The sequence below is a fragment of the Pristiophorus japonicus genome, chromosome X, assembly GCF_044704955.1.
Source record: "Pristiophorus japonicus isolate sPriJap1 chromosome X, sPriJap1.hap1, whole genome shotgun sequence".
In the NCBI taxonomy this organism is placed as follows: domain Eukaryota; kingdom Metazoa; phylum Chordata; class Chondrichthyes; family Pristiophoridae; genus Pristiophorus; species Pristiophorus japonicus.
The window spans coordinates 32429566-32453565 of record NC_092010.1 but is presented as its reverse complement, the minus strand read 5'-3'; the positions used below and the strand labels follow the sequence as shown (position 1 = coordinate 32453565).

The 24000-nt window shown below is 42.3% G+C and overlaps 1 protein-coding gene across 10 annotated transcripts in view; it reads right to left on the bottom strand.

The window, feature by feature from the left end:
• Window positions 1–24000, bottom strand: part of kmt2d (lysine (K)-specific methyltransferase 2D) — a 215210-nt gene that overhangs the window by 95684 nt on the left and 95526 nt on the right. For 9 of the 10 annotated variants that reach the window (XM_070869514.1, XM_070869513.1, XM_070869512.1 and 6 more), the window contains exons 23-26: window positions 22675–22808; window positions 13774–13945; window positions 8332–8430; window positions 1468–1515 (exon numbers count right to left, since the gene is read on the bottom strand). In XM_070869514.1, coding sequence (XP_070725615.1) covers window positions 1468–1515; window positions 8332–8430; window positions 13774–13945; window positions 22675–22808 — 453 coding nt within the window. The remainder of the gene's footprint in view (window positions 1–1467; window positions 1516–8331; window positions 8431–13773; window positions 13946–22674; window positions 22809–24000) is intronic. The other variant, XM_070869520.1, reaches the window with a different exon arrangement.

Genomic DNA, 24000 nt, shown 5'->3' with positions numbered 1-24000 from the left:
CCAACAGCTTACCCCACTCTGTACTAGTACCCCAGATGAGCAGACTATTTTTCCTGAAGGCTGGGAAATCTTTACATGAACTGCCAAAGGTTTTACAGGTTGTTCTGATGGATAACAATGTGCAAAAGAAATCCAGCAAAAAGTCAACTTGCACTGAATCAGTGATAAGGATGTTAAATAGATGTGCACTGTGCCGCCATATCGATAGAAAGCATGCATAGGGCAACAGTCAACACAAATTAGCACGGTTTCAGATTGAATTTTGCAACCTTGACATCATCTCATTGCTCAACTCTCTGCAGGACACGCAACAAAACAAACAAATCGTTAGCTGATTACCAACAATTTCAATTAACAGTAGCCAATTCATTACCTTGTGCACGGCTTAGCTTGGATACAATAACATCAACTTCCCAAGCCATTAATATACTTCATTCTGTGCCAGTGATACTGATCACAATGATAAGCCCTTTTAACAAACTATCTCCCCCGACCCAATTTTCATCCCCCTCTGCTGAAGGCACTTGACACTTGCTGGGATACAGTTGTGTGGGTGCTGACAGTCCTACAGTAACTCATTCCAAGTGGCCATTGTCCACACTGAAGATCTGCAGGCTGTGCAACACTGGAGTGCATCAAAGCCAAGCCCAATGCGGAGCTCACTCGAAATCCACAAATACACACTTTCCACTGGAGGTGGGGGCTATTGGTAGTGATCGGGAGTGGGAACAAATGTGGCACCACAACTGTAACCCATCGGAGGTCATCTCATTCAGCACAGGCAACAAATCTGGGACCCTCTGGTCTGTAAGGCTCAGATCACACCACGTGGTGCATTTATCAACTTGGGCATCAGGAACCACCATAATATATACATATATTTTTTTTTTTTTTTTTACACAGCAGACTGAGAAATCTTTTGAACAAACTGTCAAATCAGCTTACAAATAAAATAGAGATGCAAACAAAATTCATCGTTTGTAAATCTTGGCACTTATTACCATGAATGATATTTGAACCAATAATCAGCGATACAACTTGTGCATGCTCAGTCTACCGATAGTCACTGAAAAACGCCCGCACCTCAACATACTACACCTTTACAACAATACAAATATTTATTTAGGTATAAAATACGACGCAGGACAATCTAAGATCACAATTGTTATTCTGAGATATTTTGTGAATGCAAATTGATTTTCACATGCATTTTAGATAGAATTTCAGAAAATTTAAGGCAGGAAAGCAAAACAAAAAATATTTATTGGTTTTTACGTTCACAATTGCTAAAAAAAAAACAATTTTTTTTTTTTTTAAAGCACTTGACCAGTGACCTGCTGAATAGACTGGTGATGTCATGTGAATATCCTCTATGAAAACGCAAGCAGACATACAAGCACCCAGGTACAAACTACTGATGTTAACACGTGAACACGCAAAGAGTGGCGAGAGGGTCTGACTGCTTACCAAAGGGAGAGAGGGAGCTGTCTGCGTGGAAAGGACTGAGATCGAAACCTAAAAACCCAAAAGTACAATAAAAACAAAGGGAAAAAAATGAACAGTAGCAAGCAAAAGCCATTTAACCCTTTCCAACCTAAAAAGTCCACAACCATCCCTGCAGCATGATAACACAGCCCAATCACTGTGCATGACCCAAAGCAAACAAGATTCATGACAAAAGTCAAAAGTGACCTGCAGTATTTCAGGGTCTCCACTGATGATAGCATGTTGTTTGCCAGAAAGCTTGGATTCTAGAATTAGCTTGATGGTCAGTGTGGTGGACTGATCAAATTACAAATAGACCAAACCACAGATACACCTGTAAATGAAACAATAAACGGGAGTGTGCAAATGGATCCTAGTCTGGCATTTACAGTCAAATCATCAGTTAATGAGGGTGCATTCACAAAGGCCATGAATGGATGCCCAATGTGCTGCATGAACAGTGTAAGTGGAAGATAGTCTGACCTTTACAGTCAAATTGACAGCAAGGTGGATTGATGATAACCGTGTGCTAAGCCCAATTCTGGAAAAGTCCATCCAGGAAAGGGTTTTAAAAAAAGTAAAGTGCTTTTGAGTGCAATAGAAAGCAAAACAGAACCACCACAAACTGAATTAAATAGGACTAGATTTCTGTTTCTAAACAAAGTAAAGTTTAAAGCAAGAATAAAAGACCAAGTAAATGTAATTAATACACAGTATAAGAAAGCAGCATAATGGTACTGTTCCAACCCAGTGCCCTCAAACCATTGCCAAGGAGTAACATACTCTAACCCACTTACTCATAAATGCAATTGGTTTGTCAATTTTCATTTAAGCCAGCAGTTAGGATGTTCCATTGTGGAGAGAACAAGTACTTTGTCCATGTCTTTCCATGGATGTGTGCACCTTTTCAGCCAAGTTGAACAACATTAGAAAGTAAGGGAGAAGACATGGTTCATTAACTTGCTCTCTCAACGGGCCAAATACGGATGCATCTCTGCATAAAACTAGGAGAAAATAAGCAGCCTGGAAACTTCAAAAAGGTTGGAGACCCAACTATTAATTTAAAATGAAATATCTATGCTTTCCAACAGTCACCGCCAGTTAGAGTACTGCAAGAATCTGTAATAGCATATCCTTTTGAGATCCATGCCAATTATAAGTTGCTTGGGGAAAATTAGATAATGGCAATTTTTTTTGCCAGAACACACAATTTCTATATTTCAAAATACACTACATTAATTCAACATTTTTCAGAAAGTGTGAATTAGCAGGTGTGTATAAGAATTTCAATGATTTAAAAATATTACTAGGTGATCTCCTGTGGCACTGCTTTAAATAATCTGGAGCACAGTTGTGCTGGTTTGCTGCTAAGATGAAGTTGTGTCTAATGTGGCCTGTCCATTTAAGGCCAGTCCTCTCGTACTTCCTTGTAGGGAAATAGTGTAAGCAGGCAAATGTGCAGGTAATTGTAGTGGCTTGTAAACTCCCGAAGTCAATTATGGAGCAGTTGTGGTTGTTTCCAAGTTACTGGTTCCAGGGCAGAAAACCCCAGCGTGAAATGACTGGCTTGCTTTCCCTCCTTTTTTTATTTAAAAAAAAAAACTATTTTGTATCTAATAAAATGCAAGAGGAGTGCAGTACTTTTGAAGGACAAGCATGAGCTAGATGGTATAATATTTCCATCTCACTAATTTCTCTTCATTTTCACCAATTATTGTGTTATTTACTGGATTGCTTTATCCAATCTTTCCTAAACATTGGGTTACAAAGTAAAACTGGAGCTCTTTAAGGAGGCGACAGAGAGGAGACCCGATAGAAGTATACAAGTTAGTAAACGGCTTAGGCAAGATTATTGCAGAACATTACTTCAATATATGCCAGATACTAGAATCAAGAGGCATAGGTTAAACTGGTGAAAGGAAAATTAATGACTGATGTCACAAAGCACTTCTTCACGGAAAGAGTAATCAACGCCTGGAAAGCTGTTAGTGGAGGCAGAAAACTCAATAGACAGTTGGATGACATGATGCAAGTTTTCATTTCTTCTGGATGGATGAACTAAAATGGGCTGAATGACCTCCCTTCACCTGTATCGATCTGGCATTCGTATAATTTCTCTGCCTTTTAAAAAAAAAATGTCCTTACATTCTGATTCTATTTTGCTGTTCATCTGGTCAGTCGCTAATTCTGTCACAAGTACCAGAAAGCCAATACATCTTTGGGATTTGTGCAAGGCAACAAGTTTGAGCTTGGTTTCTTTGCAAACTTTCAGAATGAAAGTTCATCATTCTGCTGGCCTTGTTTTATGGGATGGGAGGAAAGAATTTGATATTAAAGGACAGACAGAGCAGAGCGAGTGCATCAGAAGCCGAGGGTTGGCAAGTACAAGCAATGGAGTGCATGTCAAATATCAGCACATGTGGATTGGAGACAGGCGAGGCACGTCAGCACACAACAGACTGACGTTGGGCAGGGACAGGTTTTTTTTCTGCCTGCACTCCCCCCAAAGGTGGATCTACCGTGCCATTGCTCACAAGATGCACCAAAACCAGACAGTGAACTCAAAACCAAACTCAAAGCCCAGGCCAGGAATGGACCTTGGGCCTCAGGGGCAGCAATGTGTACTTTTTGCATTTCCAGAGTTGGACAATTTTTTGTCTAAATATATTTTTTGCAAATTATTAAAATTTTTACATTTGCGATAAATTGCATTTGCTACCCTGCATAAAAGTCAACTGGGTGAGTGAAAAAGATGGCTGCATTACAAAAATTTACATCGATTTCATTAGTCCCTTTCTTAAGAAAAAAATTGGTAGCAGTTTGCCAATTCTGAATAGGTCCTTTACAGTCCCAGTCCCACTTACGACATGTTGATTGGTTTGTTCCAATCCTGTTCAGTTGTGAGGCCTACATACTCAGATTGATATAACACAGGCCATTTCGGCCCATCGTGCCTGTGCCAGCTCTTTGGAAAAGCTAGCAGTTCCACTCCCCTGCTGTTTCCCTGTCGCCCTGCAATTTTTTTTTCTTTTCAAGTACCTGTATATATCCAATTCCCTTTGGAAAATTACTATTGAATCTGCTTCCACCATCTTTCAGGTAGTGCGTTCCCGATCATAACTAGCTGCGTAAAAAAAGTCTCATCTCCCCCTGGTTCTTTTATGCAAACCATATCTCAACCAATCATTTGCAAGTGCCGTACTTACTTCCTGTAAAAGTTGCCCCCGCCATACAATTGCGACTCACCAGGAGTACCTCCACGGGAGATTTGCTAGTGCACACATACGGATCTCCTGTTACTTTGCTCACAAGGAGTCTGAGGATATGCTGTTTCATCCCATGCAATGCACAATATATTATGGCGACCAATGATTGATTGTTTGAATAAATCAAGTTGTGTTTTTATTGTAGAGTACTGTTAATAGTTCTTTCAGCCACTAAATCCACAATTGCATGTCTATTTTTCCACAATGCATTTAATGAAGATGTTTATATGATGTGATTGAGAATGCAAATTTTTTTTCCACTAAATTAAGAGATGTTATGTAGAAATTAAAGTTAATTTAGTTGAAAAATAGTTAATGTATATTGGAAGCTTTTTACCAATACATATTTATACAAATAAAAAATACAATGTATAAAAATATCTACACGAAGGATAATTTTGTGTGTACATGTAACATTTATATTTCTGAATGTGTCAAGTGTGCACTGAGTGAATGATGTATTTATGTTGGTGTGCACACGCGCATGCTGGGGGAAGGTTATCTCTATGTTGAGTCCCGGACAATGGGTGGGGCATGAAGCAGCAAGTTGAGGCAGTGTTTCAGTGGAAGATTGTTTTAATGAGGATGATGGAGTTTGTGACTAGCATGTCACGTTCTACAACTCCTTTCTTTTCCCCCACTTCCTTCCCCAAACCTGCCTCTCTCAATCCCCCACCCTGTCTCCCCCCGCAACCTCCATCATTCTCAACCCCTTCACCCATCTGCGGCATCTCCCCCCATCTTACTCACTCTCACGTTGAGTGCGCTCGCCCCACCGCGCCACACTCTCGCGCGCTGTGGGGAGTGCCTTTTTCTGATACACGGCCACATTTCTTTTTCTCAGCTGGAAGGGGAGCAGATTTTATGAAGTCTCCTTTCTTGATCTGTGGAATCGTCTCACCACAGTTGGGCTGGACATTATGAAGGTTGGCTGTTGTTGTGTAATGTTACCTGATTTAAAGTTGCAATTAGTCATCATAGTACCACCTAACTGCGTAACAGGTACTGCATAGAATGTTGTGCCCACCATTGCATTTTTAACATGCAGATATTTACTAGCAAATCTCCCATGGTGTTGCTGGCAATGAGTCAAAGGACAAGTTTCATACTATGTAATCTACAACAGAGGCCATTGATTCAGTGATTGAAGTCAAATTACATTATTAAAATGTAAGCAATAAAATTGGTCTCAAATTTTGTGTGTACAATTGCATAGAAATTGTAAAATCAACTGTTTCAGTTGCCATTAAGTTAGTTGCATCAGTTACCCTTTTTAAAAACAGTCCCAGATACCAAGAATGATGATAGGGATGGTGTCTCATTTAATCAGTCGGTAGGTTTATAGGAACCACTTGTCGTAGTAGTAGGAAATTTCGGGGTGGGGGGGGGGGGGGGGGGGAGGAAGGGAGAAAGAGGTGGTCACGTGCATTGATAATGTCAAGATGGTAACCCTGGTGGGAGACAGGGAAAGAGGAGGGTGGCACAAGAGACCAGGAAAACTCAGATAAGAGTTACGGGGTGTGGATGGTATTTGGGGAACTCGGAGAAGGACACACCAAGATCTGATAGCAATGAGAGGGGAGAAGCCGTGAAAAGGTTGAGGGGTCTGGGAGGAGCATGAGAGGGGTCCCAGGGTGATGTGATGTGTGTGGCAGTGGTGAATGGATTTGGAATAAATCAGTACTAGGATGGCACTGGTGGCATGGGAGCTTTAAGAGGGATGCTGGGTGTGGCAGCACCAACAGGGAGATGGTAGAGCACTTTGACAGAAGTGTGGTGCTGGGGCTCTCGGGCAGGCCAGCTGTGGGAAGAAAGGGGATGATGGTGTGGAGTGAGAGCCGGGGGGGGGGGGGGGGGGGGGGGGAGAAAAGGGCTGGTAAAATAGTGCTCAAGGCAGGGGAATTTTGTAAAAAGATCACCTCAGCAGTTATTCAAGGGCATTTTATATACACAAACACACACAAACAGGGGCACAGGTTTTCACAGGTCACCGTTGGGGAAATCAACCTGCCACCACCCCCTGTGACCATCTTCTCCCCAGACTGTGCCACAACTGAACCCTGATCCTCAACCTCAAGGCCCAAACACCCCATCCACAGTGCCAAAGCTGAAGTTCCTTAAGCCCATTTTCAGCCCTTTTACTTTTTAAAGCTGAAAATAATAAAAAGGAACTTTAGAGCAGTTCATGGCAACAATGAGAATGAAATATTCAAGACCGCGGAAAGGGGGGGTGGGGGAGGAAAGATGGATGGAGTGATGGCACCTGAGGGGTGGCAGCAGGTCCCCCCCCCGACCCACACCATCCTTGGGCCTGTCCGAGTGACACTGCCAATAAATGCTACATTTTGGGGTAGTTTTGTGCTGTAGGCCCATGCCCGCCAGCAACAGGACTGGGACGACATAAACTTGTTTTTTTTTTTGTCAGCAGGAGTTTTAAGATCCACAGAAACCAGTCACCCAAATCAGGCTGCTGAAACTCTATACCCACCTGTTGGGTTTCTGTTTGTCCAATGTGGATTGCACACCGCTCATCCACAGAGATATCCCACTTACCCAGGTTCAGAAACTTTAGGCACAGGTTGGCAGAACCAAGGCTTCTTGACCTCCAAGTGTGTATGGGGGTACTGTTCGAGTATAAACCGATAAAATACTGCAGCTTACCACAGTACATCACTTAAATTTCCGCTGCGTATTCAGCTGGATGTTACGTTGCTTTATAACAGCAGTGTCATGCCACATAATTTACAACGCATTATTCTGCCAAGTTGAAGTTGCGTCCCTTTAAGGCTACAAAATTGAAATATTATTAAGTAAACACTGGTTGAGCTCAAAGTTTCACCCTGGATTTATTAAGTGTGATTGGCAAGCTCAGTCAGGCTCCTATCAATTAAGGGATTTTCAATTGCTGCTGAAATTTGTGCATGTCAAGAGCGGTCTTTGGTTCTTTACACTTTTTTCCAAAAAAGGATACGGTAATTTGTAGTGACATTTACAGTGTGACCGACAGGAAATGTGTACTCTGCATACTGTTTTTAATTACATTGGAAAAAGATATCTGTCCTTTGAGATGTTTCTGTGCTGCATGCTATGCTCAAGCACAAGAGGGAAGACAGCCAACCTGTTCAAAGCCTTTGCCAACGTCATTCAATGTCCAACCACAAGAAACAGAGAGATCCGTAGAAATACATTTATGGTAGTTGCCTTGCAACTTTTCTTCCCATATCAGCAAACACCCCACATTCTGGCTGGATACCTTGCCCCACCATTCTATGGAACACCGCAATAGTACAACACTTTGCATCACTAGACTTTGTACTCAAAATTGCTTTACCAGGGGATAACTCATTTAATTTGTAATTTAAATCAATAGCCTTTGCATAGTGCACTTATTCTTTGTATTTATGAATCTTGAATTCCTATTAGATCACAATCAGCTTCTGGATTTAATGCAGGGTGTTACCGAAACCTTAGGATGAGAGGAATACAGCTGTAATAGTGCATTTTGTTTAGGCAGTCTACAAAAAAATACAGAATGTATTACAATCACATAATTACACATTTTCTCCTCCTCCCTACTTACCCATTCTATCTGGCTGAGTTTCTTCAGTTTTCGGTGGCTCGTCTGGGATTGGCTCTCCATTACGTTCAAGGGGGCCTTGGATTGTCCTTGTATCAGGAGCTGCCATAATTAAATGGAAATTATCGCTATAGAAAAATTAATCCTCAGTAACAGTCAATAGGAAAAATAAAATCAGTTCAACAGACACTAAATGAACAGCTCATTGGCTGAGTTTCATGTTAACTCAATATCATTTCACTGGCATCGTTCAGAAAGTCTGCAAATCTGACCAACTGGCTTTGCATTTCTGAATTCAGATGAGTTATGTAGATTACTGGAGCATGTCTCAATCCTAAACCACTCCTTTAACTGGTACCTGCAATTTTCTCTCTAAGCCAATTACTTAGCCACTTCCAAGTTATACCTAGAATACGCACTGCCTTAAGCTAGTTTAGCATTTTATTCGGAACTTTATACTGCCAGTTATTCGCGCAAGGCTAATAGGGCTGTAGTTCCATCATCTTTTTTCGAGAATAGGTACGTTGGCTCATTTCCAATTTAGTCTAACTTCTCTTTTATTCATTGACTCCCTCATAAGTCAGCATTTTGCAAAGTTGATCTCTAGTCTCACTTTGCACCCTCAAGTATATTCACCCCTAGGGATTTGTTGGTTTTGTGCCCTTTCAGCCTGCCTAGCACCTCTGCAAGTGACGTGCAAGTTAAGATTTTTAGTATTTATTCTTGGGATGTGGGTGACACTGGCAAGGCTGCATTTATTGCCCATCCTTACCTGCCCTGAGCTGGTGGTGGTGGGCTTTTTCCAATGGACTGCTACAGTTCTTGTGGTGATGGTGCTCTCAGTGGTATTAGGTAGCGTTCCAGCAGCACCGGAGGACGGTGATCCAGTGCTTACTGAAGGAGTTCAGCACCATCAGGGAGGAGGCGTACAGTGAGGAGCTCCTCCTGGTGGGGCTGCCTCTCCTGTTTCAGATCCTTAAAGCCAGCAAGGTAACGCTCACAGTCTGCACAAAGTCCAATAATGGGAGTCATTCACAAATCTACAGTTAGACATAAACCTTCCAAGGAGTAAGACATCTTTGTGAGCAATAAATTCATTTATCACTTGTTTCCAAATCTGATGGTCACTGTAGGGAGAAATCGACAGGAGTCAAATGGTGAGAGTTTGGGTGATTGGCAGGAGACAGAATCCTAGAATCTTACAGGTCTGAACGAGGCCATTCGGCCCGTGCCTGCTGTTTGACCGAGCGATCCGATTCATCCCACAGATATATTGGAGATTGCATGGGAAAGATATTAGTAAAGAGAAAATGCTAAATACTGAATGGGATGAGAATTGATAATGAGGAGGTACTAGAAAGGCTGGCTGTACTTAAAGTAGATAAGTCACCAGGACTGGATGGGATGCATCCTAGGATGCAGAGGGAGGTTTAGGAGGAAATCGCGGAGGTGCTGGCCATAAACTTCCAATCCTCCTTCGATACATGGCTGGTGCCAGAGGACTGGAGATTTGCAAATGTTGCACCTTTATTCAAAAAAGGGTGTAAAGATAAACCCAGCAACTACAGGCCAGTCAGTTTAACCTTGGTCGTGGGGTAGCTTTTCAAAACAGTAATCAAGGACAAAATTAAGAGTCACTTGGAGAGTGTGGATTAATTAAGGAAAGCCAGCACGGACTTGTTAAAGGCAAATCATGTTTAACCAACTTGATCGAGTTTTTTGATGAGGTAACAGAGAGGGTTGATGAGGGCAATGTGGTTGATGTCGTGTACGTGGATTTCCAAAAGGCATTTGACAAAATGACACATAACAGGCTTGCCAGCAAAGCTGAAGCCCATGGAATAAAAGGGACAGTGGCAGCATGGATACGAAGTGACAGGAAACAGAGCGATGTGGTGAACGGTTGTTTTCAGACTGGAGGAAGGTGCACAGTGGTGTTCCCCAGCGGTCGGTACTAGGACCACTGCTTTTCTTGATATATAATGACTTGGATGTGGGTGTACAGGGCACAACTTCAAAATTTGCAGATGACACAAAACTTGGAAGTATAGTGAACAGTGAGAAGGATAATGGTAGACTTCAAAAATACATACAGGCTGGTGAAATGGGTGGACTCGTGGCAGATGAAATTTAACGCAGAGAAGTGTGAAGTGATACATTTTGGTAAAAAGAATGAGAGGAAATCAAAACTAAAGCATACAATACTAAAGGGGGTGAATGAACAGAGGGACCGTGGCGGAGGAGCGGCAAATGAGTGTACAGGGCCCAGAAGAGCAGAGGGCCCAGCCCACACTGCAATATGTGCGTGCACTCTGTCTGTGCAGCAGAGTAGGTCTCCAGTCGTCCTGGTTAACCCTTGCCACGAGATAAAGGCCTAGCTCTGCCGAGCCCATGTGGTGGCTGATGTGCAACGGCCACATGTTAAAAAAATCCACGCAGAGACATCTTCCAGCCCTTCAGTTGGAGTTCAGGACTGGGATATTGGGTTCTTCATTGAAACATCCGTGAACTCATGTGGAAGCAAGTCATCCTCGTTCGAGGGACCGCCTATGATGATGATGATTCGGTAGGTATTTCCACGATGTTGACCGAGTGATGAAGGAGGAATGGTAATGCATGTCCCAGCCAGGATGGTGTGCAACTAGGAGGAGAACTTGGAGATGGTGTTCCTGCAACTTTGCTGCACTTGGCCTTCTCTGTGGCAGAGGCCGCAGGAGACAGAGGTGCTGGCGAAGTAACCTTGATGCGTTGCTGCAGTGCATCCTCTAGCCCTGCATACTGCAGTCAATACAGAGTCCCGTAGCAGGGATGCCAATCAAGTGCTCGGCCCTGGATGATGTTGAGTTTCTCAAGCATTGTTCCAGCTGCACCCATCCAAGAGAATGGTCAGTATGGCGAGTATTCCATCAAACTCTTCACTTAAGCCTTGTAGATGGTGAGGCTTTGAGGGTCAGGAGCTGTGCCACTCACAGCAGAGTAACACACTTCTGCCCTGCTCTTATAACCAGTGTTGATATGCCCCCACCACCCAAAATAAAAGGGACTGACAATGGTGGTGTCGTTGAAGGTCAAGGTGAGATGGCTTGGATCTCTCGCTTGAGATGGGCATTGTCTGGCACTTATACGTTCCAAATGTTACTGCCACTTGTCAGCTGAAACCTGGATGTTGGCCAGGCCCTGCTATAAGCGGGCAAGAGCCTCTTCATTATCGGAGGAGTGGTGAATGGAGGCGTGACAATTAGTGAATAGCCCCATTCATGACCTTATGATGAGGGAAGGTCATTGACAAAGCAGCTGAAGATGATTGCTGATCCTTGGGACTGCGTCCTTGGCCCAGAGTGTGTCCCGGGGGCTGCAATGGTTGACCATTGACAAACAGATTTTTTGAATGTCAAATGTGACTCCAGCCACTGGACCATTTTCTCCTAGACTCCCATTGATCTCAGTTTTGCTAAAGCTCCTAGGGGCCATACTCAGTCAAATACTGCCTTGACATCAAGGGCAGCTACTCTGAAGTCTCCTTTGGCATTCAGCTCTGGAGCCGAGAAGTTCTAGCAGAATCCCAACTGAGCGTTGAACAGGTTATTGGTGAGGTGGTGTCACAATTGATGGCACTACTGTTAACTCTTTTACCATTTTGCTGATGATTAGAAGGGGGCCAATAGGACTGTAATTGGCTGGATTAGATTTATCCTGTTTTTTTGTGGATAGGACATACCTGGGCAATCCTCCATATTGTCCAGTTAAAAAGCAATGTCATAGTTGTACTGGAGCAGCTTGACATGGGGAGTGGCTAGTGCTAGTGTACATGTCTTCAGCACTACAGCCAGGATGTTGTCAGGGCCATTGCCTTTGCTGTATCTGGTGCACTTAGCTGCTTCTTAATGTCATATTAAGTGAACCAAATTTGCTGGACACTGGCATCTAGAGCCTCCTGCAATGGGTGACATGCTATTGCTTTCTCCAGTGAATATTTCCAGGAAGCACTCATTTAGTTTGTTAATTATTTTTAGTTCATCCTCAGTTTGAAACTTGTGCAATTGCACCAACTCAATTTCCTGTCCTTGCACAGGTAGGAAGTACATATTTCATATGCTTCTGTGTTCTCAAAGTCTTCAGGGGACTCATCTTTACCCATTCACCACCATTATGACAGGAGTGTGTTGGGTGTGCAATATCAACAATTTCCTCCATTAATGATGACAATGAAGGGACAGAGATTGGGATTTACATCCTTGTTTTATATATGTAATATAAATGCAGATTAATTATTCTGTTCATACAAGTAGCTTTCTTTTGTGTCCCCTGAAATGGTTTAGATTTTTGCTTTAATAAACTATCTGATGCAAAGGTGCAAAGTGGCATCAGTGATGCAAGAGGCAGATTCAATTGATCAAAGTCCCTTTTTTATAAATTCATAAGGTCTTTTTTTTAGTACAGTCCAGCTATTATACTACTGTACCAACTTACTCATACTGATTCTCATACTATCCGCAACACTCAATGGAACGACAGTGAATTAAAATAATTGCAATATCCACTTTCTGTAACAAAGTATCACTGTGCAGAAATAAGACACTGCAGTAAAACAAAAGGGAATTTGAAGAGAGAAATAAATGCAAAGTGAAAAATACTTTTGGGTACTGTCGCGATCTTATCCTCGTATTTATGAACCCCTTAGCAGATTTTAAATCAAGTGCAACTGTCGTCTTGTTTTTTTGTTTACTGGGCACTGAAAAATGTTTCATTACTCCATCTTGGATTTCAGTACAATTGCCCCACCACTGGACTGAAAGCAATAAAATGGGTTCCTGGAAGTCCAAAGCTGGACCTCCATCATGCCAATTTTTTTCTCTCGGGAGATGGGAGAAGACATTCCTCTTTTTCGAGGCTCTCCCTGTTATGCGTCATCACCAGGTGGTCATGAATGCCGTGCTCATAAACCAGATGCTAGAAGGTGCAGAAGGGAAGCTCAAGGGATCTTTCTCCTTCCACACAAGATAAACAGGTCCTCCTCTATAACATGGCTGACATTGAGCATGTGAAAAATTGTAGATGCAGACCAGAGACCTGCCATTTTGTTATGCAAGATCTTGCTGGCTCCAATGGACTGCCCACATACTAATATCCTTTTCCCTTGTATTCATTTTGGAGAGAAGCATTTTTTCCATGAATACTCAAGAATAAAGCCATTATAGGAATTTATCCTAGACTATTCATTCAAAGTGCTTTTCATGTGACTATTGCAATCAGTTGTTTTTTTTAAATTGCAATTGGTTATTTAAAAATTAGGCCCAGGACAAATGCTCAATGTACAACAAAAATATAAGCTCAGATTTATAGGATTCTGTCACAGTGGCAAGATTTGATCTTTTAAAATATGTGCCAAGACCCAGAATTGAAATATATTCAAAAATATCAATATAGTGTTGCGAAGCCTCTCACCCTTCTCCGGGGCTCCATCACGCTTTTCGTCAGTTGAGTCCTTCTGCGAAGGTGCCGATTCCGATTGAGGCGTGGCTTGTGGAAGCTCAGTGCTTTCATTGTCAGAGAAACCCTCTGAGCTGAGGCAAACTTTCCGACTGCTGTCCAGCAGTGACTTTCCAAAGAACGCTTCCTGTCAGATATGGAAGGTTAAGAAAAAAATCTCTAACCTACAAATCATACCGGAAAGTAAAATTTCCAAGTGTATATATTTATAAAATTACTTGACATTATGTCTAATATCAGAATCTCCATTTTTAAAAGCAGAGTGGGACATAGCACAACAAATGTAAATTACCTACCTTCGGTACTATCATCCTCATTTTTTTGAAGGTAGTTCAAAATCCACATACAAATAAGTCCTCGCAGAAGTGAGGTGGTAAAAATACCAGGACCGTGTACCTTTTAAAAGTTTGGCACCACACAAGACCATGACAGTCACGTGACCTTCCCCCACTCCACTGCATATATAGGCCTCATTCTGGGAGCATACCTCAGTTCGCTTGAAAGAAGGCTGCAGCAGATTTAGAGAGTTGATAATAATCAGAAAGTTAAATACAAGACTTAAAAGGAAGTTCCAAGTTTGCACTACATTAGATGGAGGAAGCTTTGCATATGGAGGCTGAACTACAATAGAATGAGGAACACCATACCAAAAAGGAAGGTAATGTAACATTCTTCCTCATTGTTCAAACTCCACACACAAATGGGTAAAAGCTGCACTGTAAACAAGGAGGTGACATTCTCAGACTGAACACAGCAGTGCCAGAACACGCATCACCTTAAGCTGTCTGATCAAGAATGCATAAAAAGCACGTGCATTACTATCAAGCTGCTTTTCAGTGTCAAAAGAAACCAAGTCCTCCTGGTTCGTGTGATCAAATTATAAGTAGAAGGAGTTCACACTACTCTTGTTGGTCTCCGGTAAGTGGACAACACAATGGCATGTGCTCTGCAACCCCATTAGCTACATGCTGTTTTAATGAGTTTAATTAATGTTTTGTTACCAAATAAAGCTGGGTGGAATGATGGTGGTATTCGGTTTTCTTTACAGAGTGTTACAGCTGTGACCATAAATGAAGCAAAACTTCCTTTCAAAGCAAGAGAAAATTAAAACGTCAAAAGAAGCCAACTGCATCCCAGCTCAGGCAAGAATTCAAGTAGAATGAGCTGCAACATTCCTTAACTCCCAGGTATTCACTGCAGATCCTGAGAAAATTGCTATTTTTAGGTTGAAATATCAGGCTTGGTCCTATGACTTCTCTAGCTGCAGGGCAAAATAAATAAGTTGGATTTACCATCACAACATGAAGTAACTAATGGAGGCAGGTAGGGGGACCAGGGACTGCAGAAGCTCCTCTGCCACAAAAGGAAATCCTTCAAAGTCTGGGCATATCAGTGTGCTGGAGCCACAATAGTTCCTTGAAACTTTGCTGGTACTTCTTAGTCACCATCAGTTACCATACAGATCCTTTCCTTCGAGAATAATGTCTAACAATGTGACCTTTACCTGCACAGCAATGGACTGACAATCCATACTCTTTTATAGAGCATTAATGGTGGATAGCTGCAACAGTTTAATTGTCTGTTTAACTTTGGCCAATGATCTGTCTAAGGAGACATGAGGAGTTAGCGTTTGCGCTACTTGCTTGTAGAAACATTTTAACCTTTGGTCGATGCAAGTAGTCGTCCTCATTCTGAAAGGTTCCATGGTCTTAAAGATGCTTTTCCCATCTGTCTAGCTTCCTGTAATTCTTTTCTGGCATATTGATCAATGCCCTCCAGACAGAACTTTTTCCATGTAATCACCATGTTCTGCTTCCTAGTGTCAAGCCAGTTTTCAATTCAACTAACTCATTCACCGTTAACCTCAAGAACCTGAACTTTCCTCAAAAACTGCAACTGAAAATCCAAATAAATCCACACTCCGACCAAAGTTATGCAAGCAATTCACCAGCTGAAAATGGGACGAGCTCACACTGTTGCAATCTCACCCAGGATATGAATAAACTCAGGTCAGCAAATGGTGGATCAACTACAATATTTTGTCAATGCAGTGTGGCAGGCAGAGCAAATTTCCTGACTGGCTACAAACAATTATTTCTTTTCAAGAAGGATGCCACTTCAATTGCTCCATGTATTATGGGATTTTGCCATCAACTCCTGGCAAAGGCTTCGCATTAGTACTGATCAGCAGAAGCGTACAATACCTCCAGTCTCAAAGGCACCAACAGTTTGGCTTCATGCCAGGGAACTCTATGGAATTTCTTTTCTACGAGACTATTGCCACAATAAGTACGAGATTCAACAGACTGTTTTACACATCCTCTGTTGATCGCAAAAAGGCCATTGCTTTTGTCAACCACAAGGCTCTGTGGCAGCTGTTGCTGGCTGGCTTGAGTGTGCCAGCAAAAGATTTACAAACATTTGAATTGTTAGATGGTGACAGTGCTGAGTAAATTCGTGTTAGAAATCAACTGACCATTGTGCTTAGCACCAAGTCAGGTGTTTGTCAAGGATGTTTAATGGCTTAGAATTCAACAGAGTGATGCACAGAATTCTGATGGCAATCATAACTGGATCAACTGCTGAATTAACTGTGGTCATCTTTGATGGTGAAGTCGAACACGTTTCAGAGACCTGCAAACGTCCGTCCAGAGAAACGGTTAAATTTGTAATGAGAACCATTTGGTCCAAGACGAGAGCAATGCACTTCCATTAAAAGTCACCATCAGCTGCATATCTGCAAGTCAGACAGAACACCATTAAGTACTTCGAGCAGTTCATCTACCTTGGTATCTGTATCCATTACTGCACTATTACCACGGAAGTAAATTGAAGAATTAATCTTGCTGCATCAGTCATGTGCAGCCTTAAACAGCACCTGCGGTGGAACAGAACTGCTAGCCTAAAGTTGGAAGTCTCCGATTGTGTTGTGCTGCTGTAGCATCAATATTCCAATATAGCAATGAAACTGGTCTCGGGTTAGATTTCAACTATAGTGATCAGCCTCAAACAAGCAATCGCCTATTCCACAGCAACTGACACTGCACCATAACTATTGATCTTTTACCTGCAACACTGGCCAACATTGCTGTTACTTCGGACATGTTGCTCAACTACCTGCCCCGCCCATGCACCAGTTCTTTGGGCCGTCTTCACCAACCCAACCACCAGACGGACAAAGATGACTGACCCTGGGCCGATAATTTCAAAATACACAAGAATTATTGTGACCCAGCTGATCAACATGACACTGAACAGAAGCACTGGCATCAACTTGTTTGACTTCATGACCATACCAGCCGTGTGCAATTTTTCCATCGGGACACAAGTTTTTTCCCACATCCCTGAAAATCTTTATTAAAAAAGCATTGAATTCACATAATCCAGGAACTTGTGTTACCAGGAGTTAACCAAAGCCTGCAACATCTTCTGCAGCTAAAATGGGATTGAAAAATGTGTCAACAGGCCTCTGTACAGGCAACACCTAGTCATGTCATCAAAATACCCAATACTATGGCCCAGGACTGCACAAATTCTGCCTAATTGCAAGACCAAGGAGTGGAATTGAAATATCCAAGAAAATCTCAATTGTTATTGCCTCCTCTCCTGAAGGCATTATCTGCTTGCTCCAGTGCCAGTCAGCCTCCTGTACCTTGCCCAATTTGCCATTCTTCATGTACAAGCCAAAATTGTGAATGCTGCCATGCTAATTGACCATGGAGGACATCAGAGGTGAGCCCCAGCTTATCTTAACTTGATGTCAGCATGGGTCCTGGATAGTGATGAAGAACAGTAGTCTTGCTTCTCCATAAATCAACGGTGTTGAGGTCAAATGTAGCACCTCAAATGCCACCTTGACCAAGATCCTACTCAACACAGACCAGGGATCAAACCTCGAACCTTCCTGCTCTGCATGACTCAGCTTAAGTGTGTGACTGGGGGGGGGGGGGGGGGGGCGGGGGGACATGCTTAAGATAACTTTGAAGGGGCAAAATCTACTTTTGAAGCCAGAACATTGATATAAGTTGCTGGCAGCCAATGTTAGCATTGCTGGCTCCAGCAGAAAACTAAATATTGCTTCTAATTTGGAGTCTCTTTGGCACCACTCAAATGACCAATGCTAGATTTATTGTAGTGCTATCAGCTGTGGTCAGACTAGTCCCAATTGTGTGCACACGTCGATTTTCCTCCAGATGCATCGATTGATATGTTAACGGTTTACTGATTTGAATTCTATCCTAAGACATTTGAGGACCTGGAGAGCCCCCCCCCCCCCCCCCCAACAAGGAACATAATTCAACTGCATTGTTCTGCTGGACCATTCATCATGTTTGATTATCTGTGCTCAAACAAGCTGGAACACAAGGTCCTTTGCTGCCATGTTTCACGGAAAGCTACATGGACTTGGAAGAATTTCCTTCCAGTGAAATACACTCTCATAACTGGCCTTGCTGTTGAGTTAAGCAGAGAGTTCCTGAAATCATGGGTTGGGGGGGGGGGGGGGGGGGGGGGGGGGGACTAAAAGCAAATCCTTGTTTTGCAAAATTTGAAATTCACTGAAAAAGTGAAAGTTTTGCTTAAATTAAAAACAAAAGAAAAATCTGCGAGAGAAGTCATCAAAATAGACCTGTAGCAACACTAATGTATTCCCCCACAAGCACCTTCAATAAAACTGTACAGCAAATTCACAAAAATGAAGAGTCACAACCAAGACATCCAATGATCAAAGAGTTTTAGCTAAAAGAAAATTCCAGCTAAATTTTTTCTAGTTACGAACAGTTGTACTGCAACCAACCATAAGAGTACAAACCGAGAAATACTTCCAGAACTAAGCCTGCACATATCGCACCACCTCTCCACTCCCCACCAGGTAAGGAGGCCACATTGTTATGGCTGTACCAATACTCAAAAGTATTGTGTCCCAGTGGTTTTCCCGTTTGGGAGAAAACCTACTCATCTGTATGTGGAGGCTGAATTCATGAAAAATTAATGTGCCCTGCTTTCCTACAATAGAATCGTCACAAAATTAGCTTCAGTGCCATCAATGTGCAAAGCCCAAGGGAAAACAGATACATGCTTCCAGTTTAGAATACTTTCCTGATTTTTCATCTCCATTTCCTAATAGTTATCCCAATGACTGACCAAATGGTCTTTTACACCAGCAGAGTAAAGGCTTTCATCATTTATAGTTTGGGATGGAGGTTCCAGAGGGGAACCACCAGTCTCTAACCTACCTTGTTGGCTGGTCCCACCCATCTTTGCCCTCATATCTCTTCACTCATATGAACACCTCCATTTGAATTCCTCCAAATAAGATTTCTGGAGAATTTCCTGAAGAACCTCCGTAGTCATTTTAAAAACTGGAAGGCAAAATAGAACGCTAAACCCCGCACATTTGCAGAATTGCCATTTCCCTGCCCAGATTCAAATTTAACCTGGATTTTCCTTTAGATTCAGCTGTGTCCAGAAATGCTGTAGATAGAAATTTAAGCAGGTCTTTTAAATTTCATTTTTTAGTTGAAGAGGAGGAGGAAATACATTATAAAAAGGGAATCTTGTTTTGAATCACAGCTTAAGCTAATGCCTCATCTGACCCATTGCCTAAACAGAGGACAAGGATTGGAATTCAACTCCGTTGTAACCTGACCAAATTAATACATCCCCAGTTGTAATCTCATGACTGAAATTATGGCTGCTGTAACATGAAGTCTCAAGTTAGTGTGGCTTCTTTGTGATTTGACCAGTTTAAAAACAAAAAGCAAACAGTGCTTTGCACAACCCTTTGATCAGTCACCTGTTGGCAAAATTATGAACACTTCACATAGATAATCTTGACATTCACCATTTGGTATTATCCTGTACATAATGTCATTTTCCAGAAGGCTAAAAAATTTCAATACAAATTTGTGCCAAAGTTCTTGAGATGCTGTAACTAGCAACACATGATGCAAACGTCGCAACAGTCAGTAGATGTACCTACAAACAGCTCCTAAATGAAGCACTAATTATAACCCAAATGCTCATTGAACATAGAACATGTTTCATTTGTCAAGTAAGCCACAACAAATTCTTTCAATGCTGTTTGTGGGATCTTGCTGCACAGAAAATAGCTACTGCATTTGGCAACACGATAAGTCACAATATTTCAGTTATTCGTTGTTTGTGAAGTGCTTCGAGACACACGATAAGGTAGCAACTGTGTTGACACTTGTAGTATGAAGAGCCTCTGATTTGGGGAAGGGGAAACAGAAAGTTTTGAAGATTACACATGTTATGGTCAGTTACAAAATTAGGCAATAATGAATAACAAGTCATGCAAATGTTGAGTTTTACCCTTTGGGTCAAAGATAACCAGAGTGCTAAATCAATTGCGGCACGATTAAAACATTTCAACACGAATGATTACTAGACTGGGTGACAGAGCTGGCAGGGTCAAACGGAGTACATTTCATGGAACCTATGGGGCTACAGCAAGGAATGAGACAGCATTGCAAGTACTGTAGTCAAGTATCGTATTCAAACTTTAATATCTGAAGAATTGCTTTTCCATTCGCATGTAAAACATCCATGCCCTACATGGACCCTTACATTTGCACCTTATCTTTTAGTTTATAGAATAATTTCCCATTTTATTTTAAGAGCATATAGTAATTCCCACTCACTTCTGTTGGTGAAAAGCTGAACACTTCACTTAGAATCTTTATATTCTCCACTTGGTATCATTCTGTGCATAACAATGACATTTTCAATAATGTGACTGGACTCATTTTAACTTTTCTTTTTATTCCTGCAATGCGACTAGTTAAACCCAGCTTTGCTGCAATGCAACTGGTCAGACCACCCGCTGCTGAAATGCAATTGGTCAGACCCCTTCTGCTGCAATGCGACTGGTCAGAGATGTTACTGCAATGCGACCGGCCAGGCACCCCCTTTGCTGCAATGCGACTGGTCAGACACCCGCTGCTGCAATGCGACCCCTTTGCTGCAATGCGATTGGCCAGGACCCCTTTGTTGCAATGCGACCAGCCAGACCCTCTTTGCTGCAGTGCGACTGGTCAGACCCCCTTTGCTGCAATGCGCCCCCTTGTTGCAATGCGACCGGCCAGGTCCCTGCTGCTGCAATGCGACTGGCCAGGTCCCCTTTGCTGCAATGCGCCCCCTTGCTGCAATGCGACCAGCCAGGCCCTCTTTGCTGCAATGCGACCAGCCAGGCCCTCTTTGCTGCAATGCGCCCCGTTGCTGCAATGCGACTGGCCAGGCCCTCTTTGCTGCAATGCAACCGGCCAGGCCCTCTTTGCTGCAATGCGACTGGTTAGATCTGCTGCTGCAATATAACTGGTCAGAATTTTTGGAAGCAGAAAGGTTTTATACAATGAGTTATTTTCTACTTTCATTACTTACCAATTAGAAAAGGAGAACAGAGAGAATTAATCAAAACTGTAACGAAAAAGAAAATGGACCGACATTCACAAGTCTAGACCGATATGCACATTTGGAGCTCGTTATCGGTGTTACATCACTAGCTTGATTTAAAATTGAAGTGACAAAGGCAACTCAACAGGATCAAGAGGCACAGGGTTGAAGCTAAAATTGGAATTTAACATTTTGATCTGATTGAGTATTCGGGCATTTACAACACCAATGCTACAGCTTCAGTAAATGATATGGAAAAATGAACTGGACAAGGAACAATTGCAGGCTACTTCTCGTTAATCTGAAATTAATCATTATCTTCAGTGATCATCTTGCATCATGGACACGCAATGCATAGACATTTGCTGCCCAGCTAAATATTGGCCAAGACAGGTTAAAGCTCCCACATAAAATCAAAACCATATGCATTAAAGTAAGCTACTTCAATTAATCTCTGGCATCAGATCACCACTCCAAACCACATCATTATCAGTTAGCTTTCTAACTATTCCCAGTTATCTATTACTCAATACAGGTGGTCAACTGTTTAGATAGTCAACACATTGAGATGAATGTGCACGTGCATGCGCTTCTGCTCTCCTACATATGAAAGTGACAACAAAATATAGCACTTGAAATAAACTCTGCTCCCACAGAATACCAACAGAGCTCCAAATCACGGATAGATAACCTGCAGCAGAAGGAAACATACTCTACCATTCAAACATTTCAAAAGCAATTGTCACAATCACCCCACTCTAAATTATACAACTAGCTGCGCACTTCAGTAAACAGTACTTTTAAAAACTGCAGTGCAATACCACTAAATGAGTAGATCATGCAAGCAGTGCCTCAAGCAGCAGGTTCTTGGTTTCAACTATAGCATTATGAGGAAGTTTTGAGCAAAGGCTAGGTGCATCTCCACAGAATTGAAACATTGATGGGAGAGTCTGTCTTGCACCTGCACACCTCCATTTGAGTCTGTCTAAGATTATGGCTAGGCTGCCTGGATTAGAGTATGTTTCAAACATGCCAACTACTCTGGAGTTTGGAAAATATAAAGCAACGGCTTGTGGAGAAAGATCAGTAACAGAAGCAAACGACATTGTAAATTGTGTGCAATTAACCCATTCAGCCCTTGTATTTGCATCTTGTATGGTTTCATCCAAATATCTGCAAACGTTCGATTAATCTAGAAAACAAAACAGTATTTTCTGAACAAAGATTAAGGAAGAGAAGTTAATCTGGTTTCCTTTTGATGCAGAAATGTTAATATGGCCTTCAAAGGATTGAAGGACCAAACAGGTTAACAATTTCTGCAGGAACAAATCATTTAGCTACAAACTTGTCATTCGGGCAAGTCAATCTTCATCAAGGCATTTTCCTCTGATAAGTGCCATCAGAGTTGCACAGTTACCCGTGTGCACAGCAGGATGCCAGTACCTGCAGATATGCTGGAAAGGAATCCTCCAACTTGCTTTTCTTTCGACGTTGCCGTTTCTTCGCTTTCTCGCCTACATCTGCTCCTACCACAGGTATATCACTGGCACCCTCGGGTGGAAGCTCTAGCTGAGTACCTGTAAGAGTCCAAAAAAGTTTTGGTTCATCAACTAATAAGGAATCATTTTTAAGCAACATATATTATGGTTGGCAACCAGTAACTAGTGGGGTGCCGCAGGGATCAGTGCGGAGACCCCAACTATTTACAATCTACATTAACGACTTGGAAGAAGGGACTGAGTGTAACGTAACCAAGTTTGCTGACGATACAAAGATGGGAGGAAAAGCAATGTGTGAGGAGGACACAAAAAATCTGCAAAAGGACATAGACAGGCGAAGTGAGTGGGCAAAAATTTGGCAGGTGGAGTATAATGTTGGAAAGTGTGAGGTCATGCACTTTGGCAGAAAGAAAATCAAAGAGCAAGTTATTATTTAAATGGAGAAAGATTGCAAAGTGCCGCAGTACAGTGGGACCTGGGGGTACTTGTACTTGTGCATGAAACACAAAAGGATAGTAGGCAGGTAGAGCAAGTGATCAGGAAGGCCAATGGAATCTTGCCCTTTATTGCAAAGGGGATGCAGTATAAAAGCAGGGAAGTCTTGCTACAGCTACACAAGGTATTGGTGAGGCCACACCTGGAATACTGCGTGCAGTTTTGGTTTGCATATTGACGAAAGGATATACTTGCTTTGGAGGCAGTTCAGAGGTTCACTAGGTTGATCCCAGGGATGAGGGAGTTGACTTATGAGGAAAGTTTGAGTAGGTTGGGCCTCTACTCATTGGAATTCAGAAGAATGAGAGGTGATCTTATCGAAACGTATAAGATTATGAGGGGGCTTGACAGGGTGGATGCAGAGAGGATGTTTCCACTGATGGGGGAGACTAGAACTAGAGGGCATGATCTTAGGATAAGGGGCCGCCCATTTTGAAATTTCTTCTCACAGGGTTGTGAATCTGTGGAATTCGCTGCCTCAGAGAGCTGTGGAAGCTAGAACATTGAATAAATTTAAGACAGAAATAGACAGTTTCTTAAATGATGAGAGGATATGGGGTTATGGGGAGTGGGCAGGGAAGTGGAGCTGAGCCCATGATCAGATCAGCCATGATCTTATTGAATGGCGGAGCAGGCTCGAGGGACCGTATGGCCTATTCCTGCTCCTATTTCTTATGTTCTTATGAGGATTGGGCATTGTCATCTGTCTGCTCCTGAACAGTGCAAAGGAGCTACATCAAAAGTAAAAGTTATCACTGTCACTAAAGAATTCTAG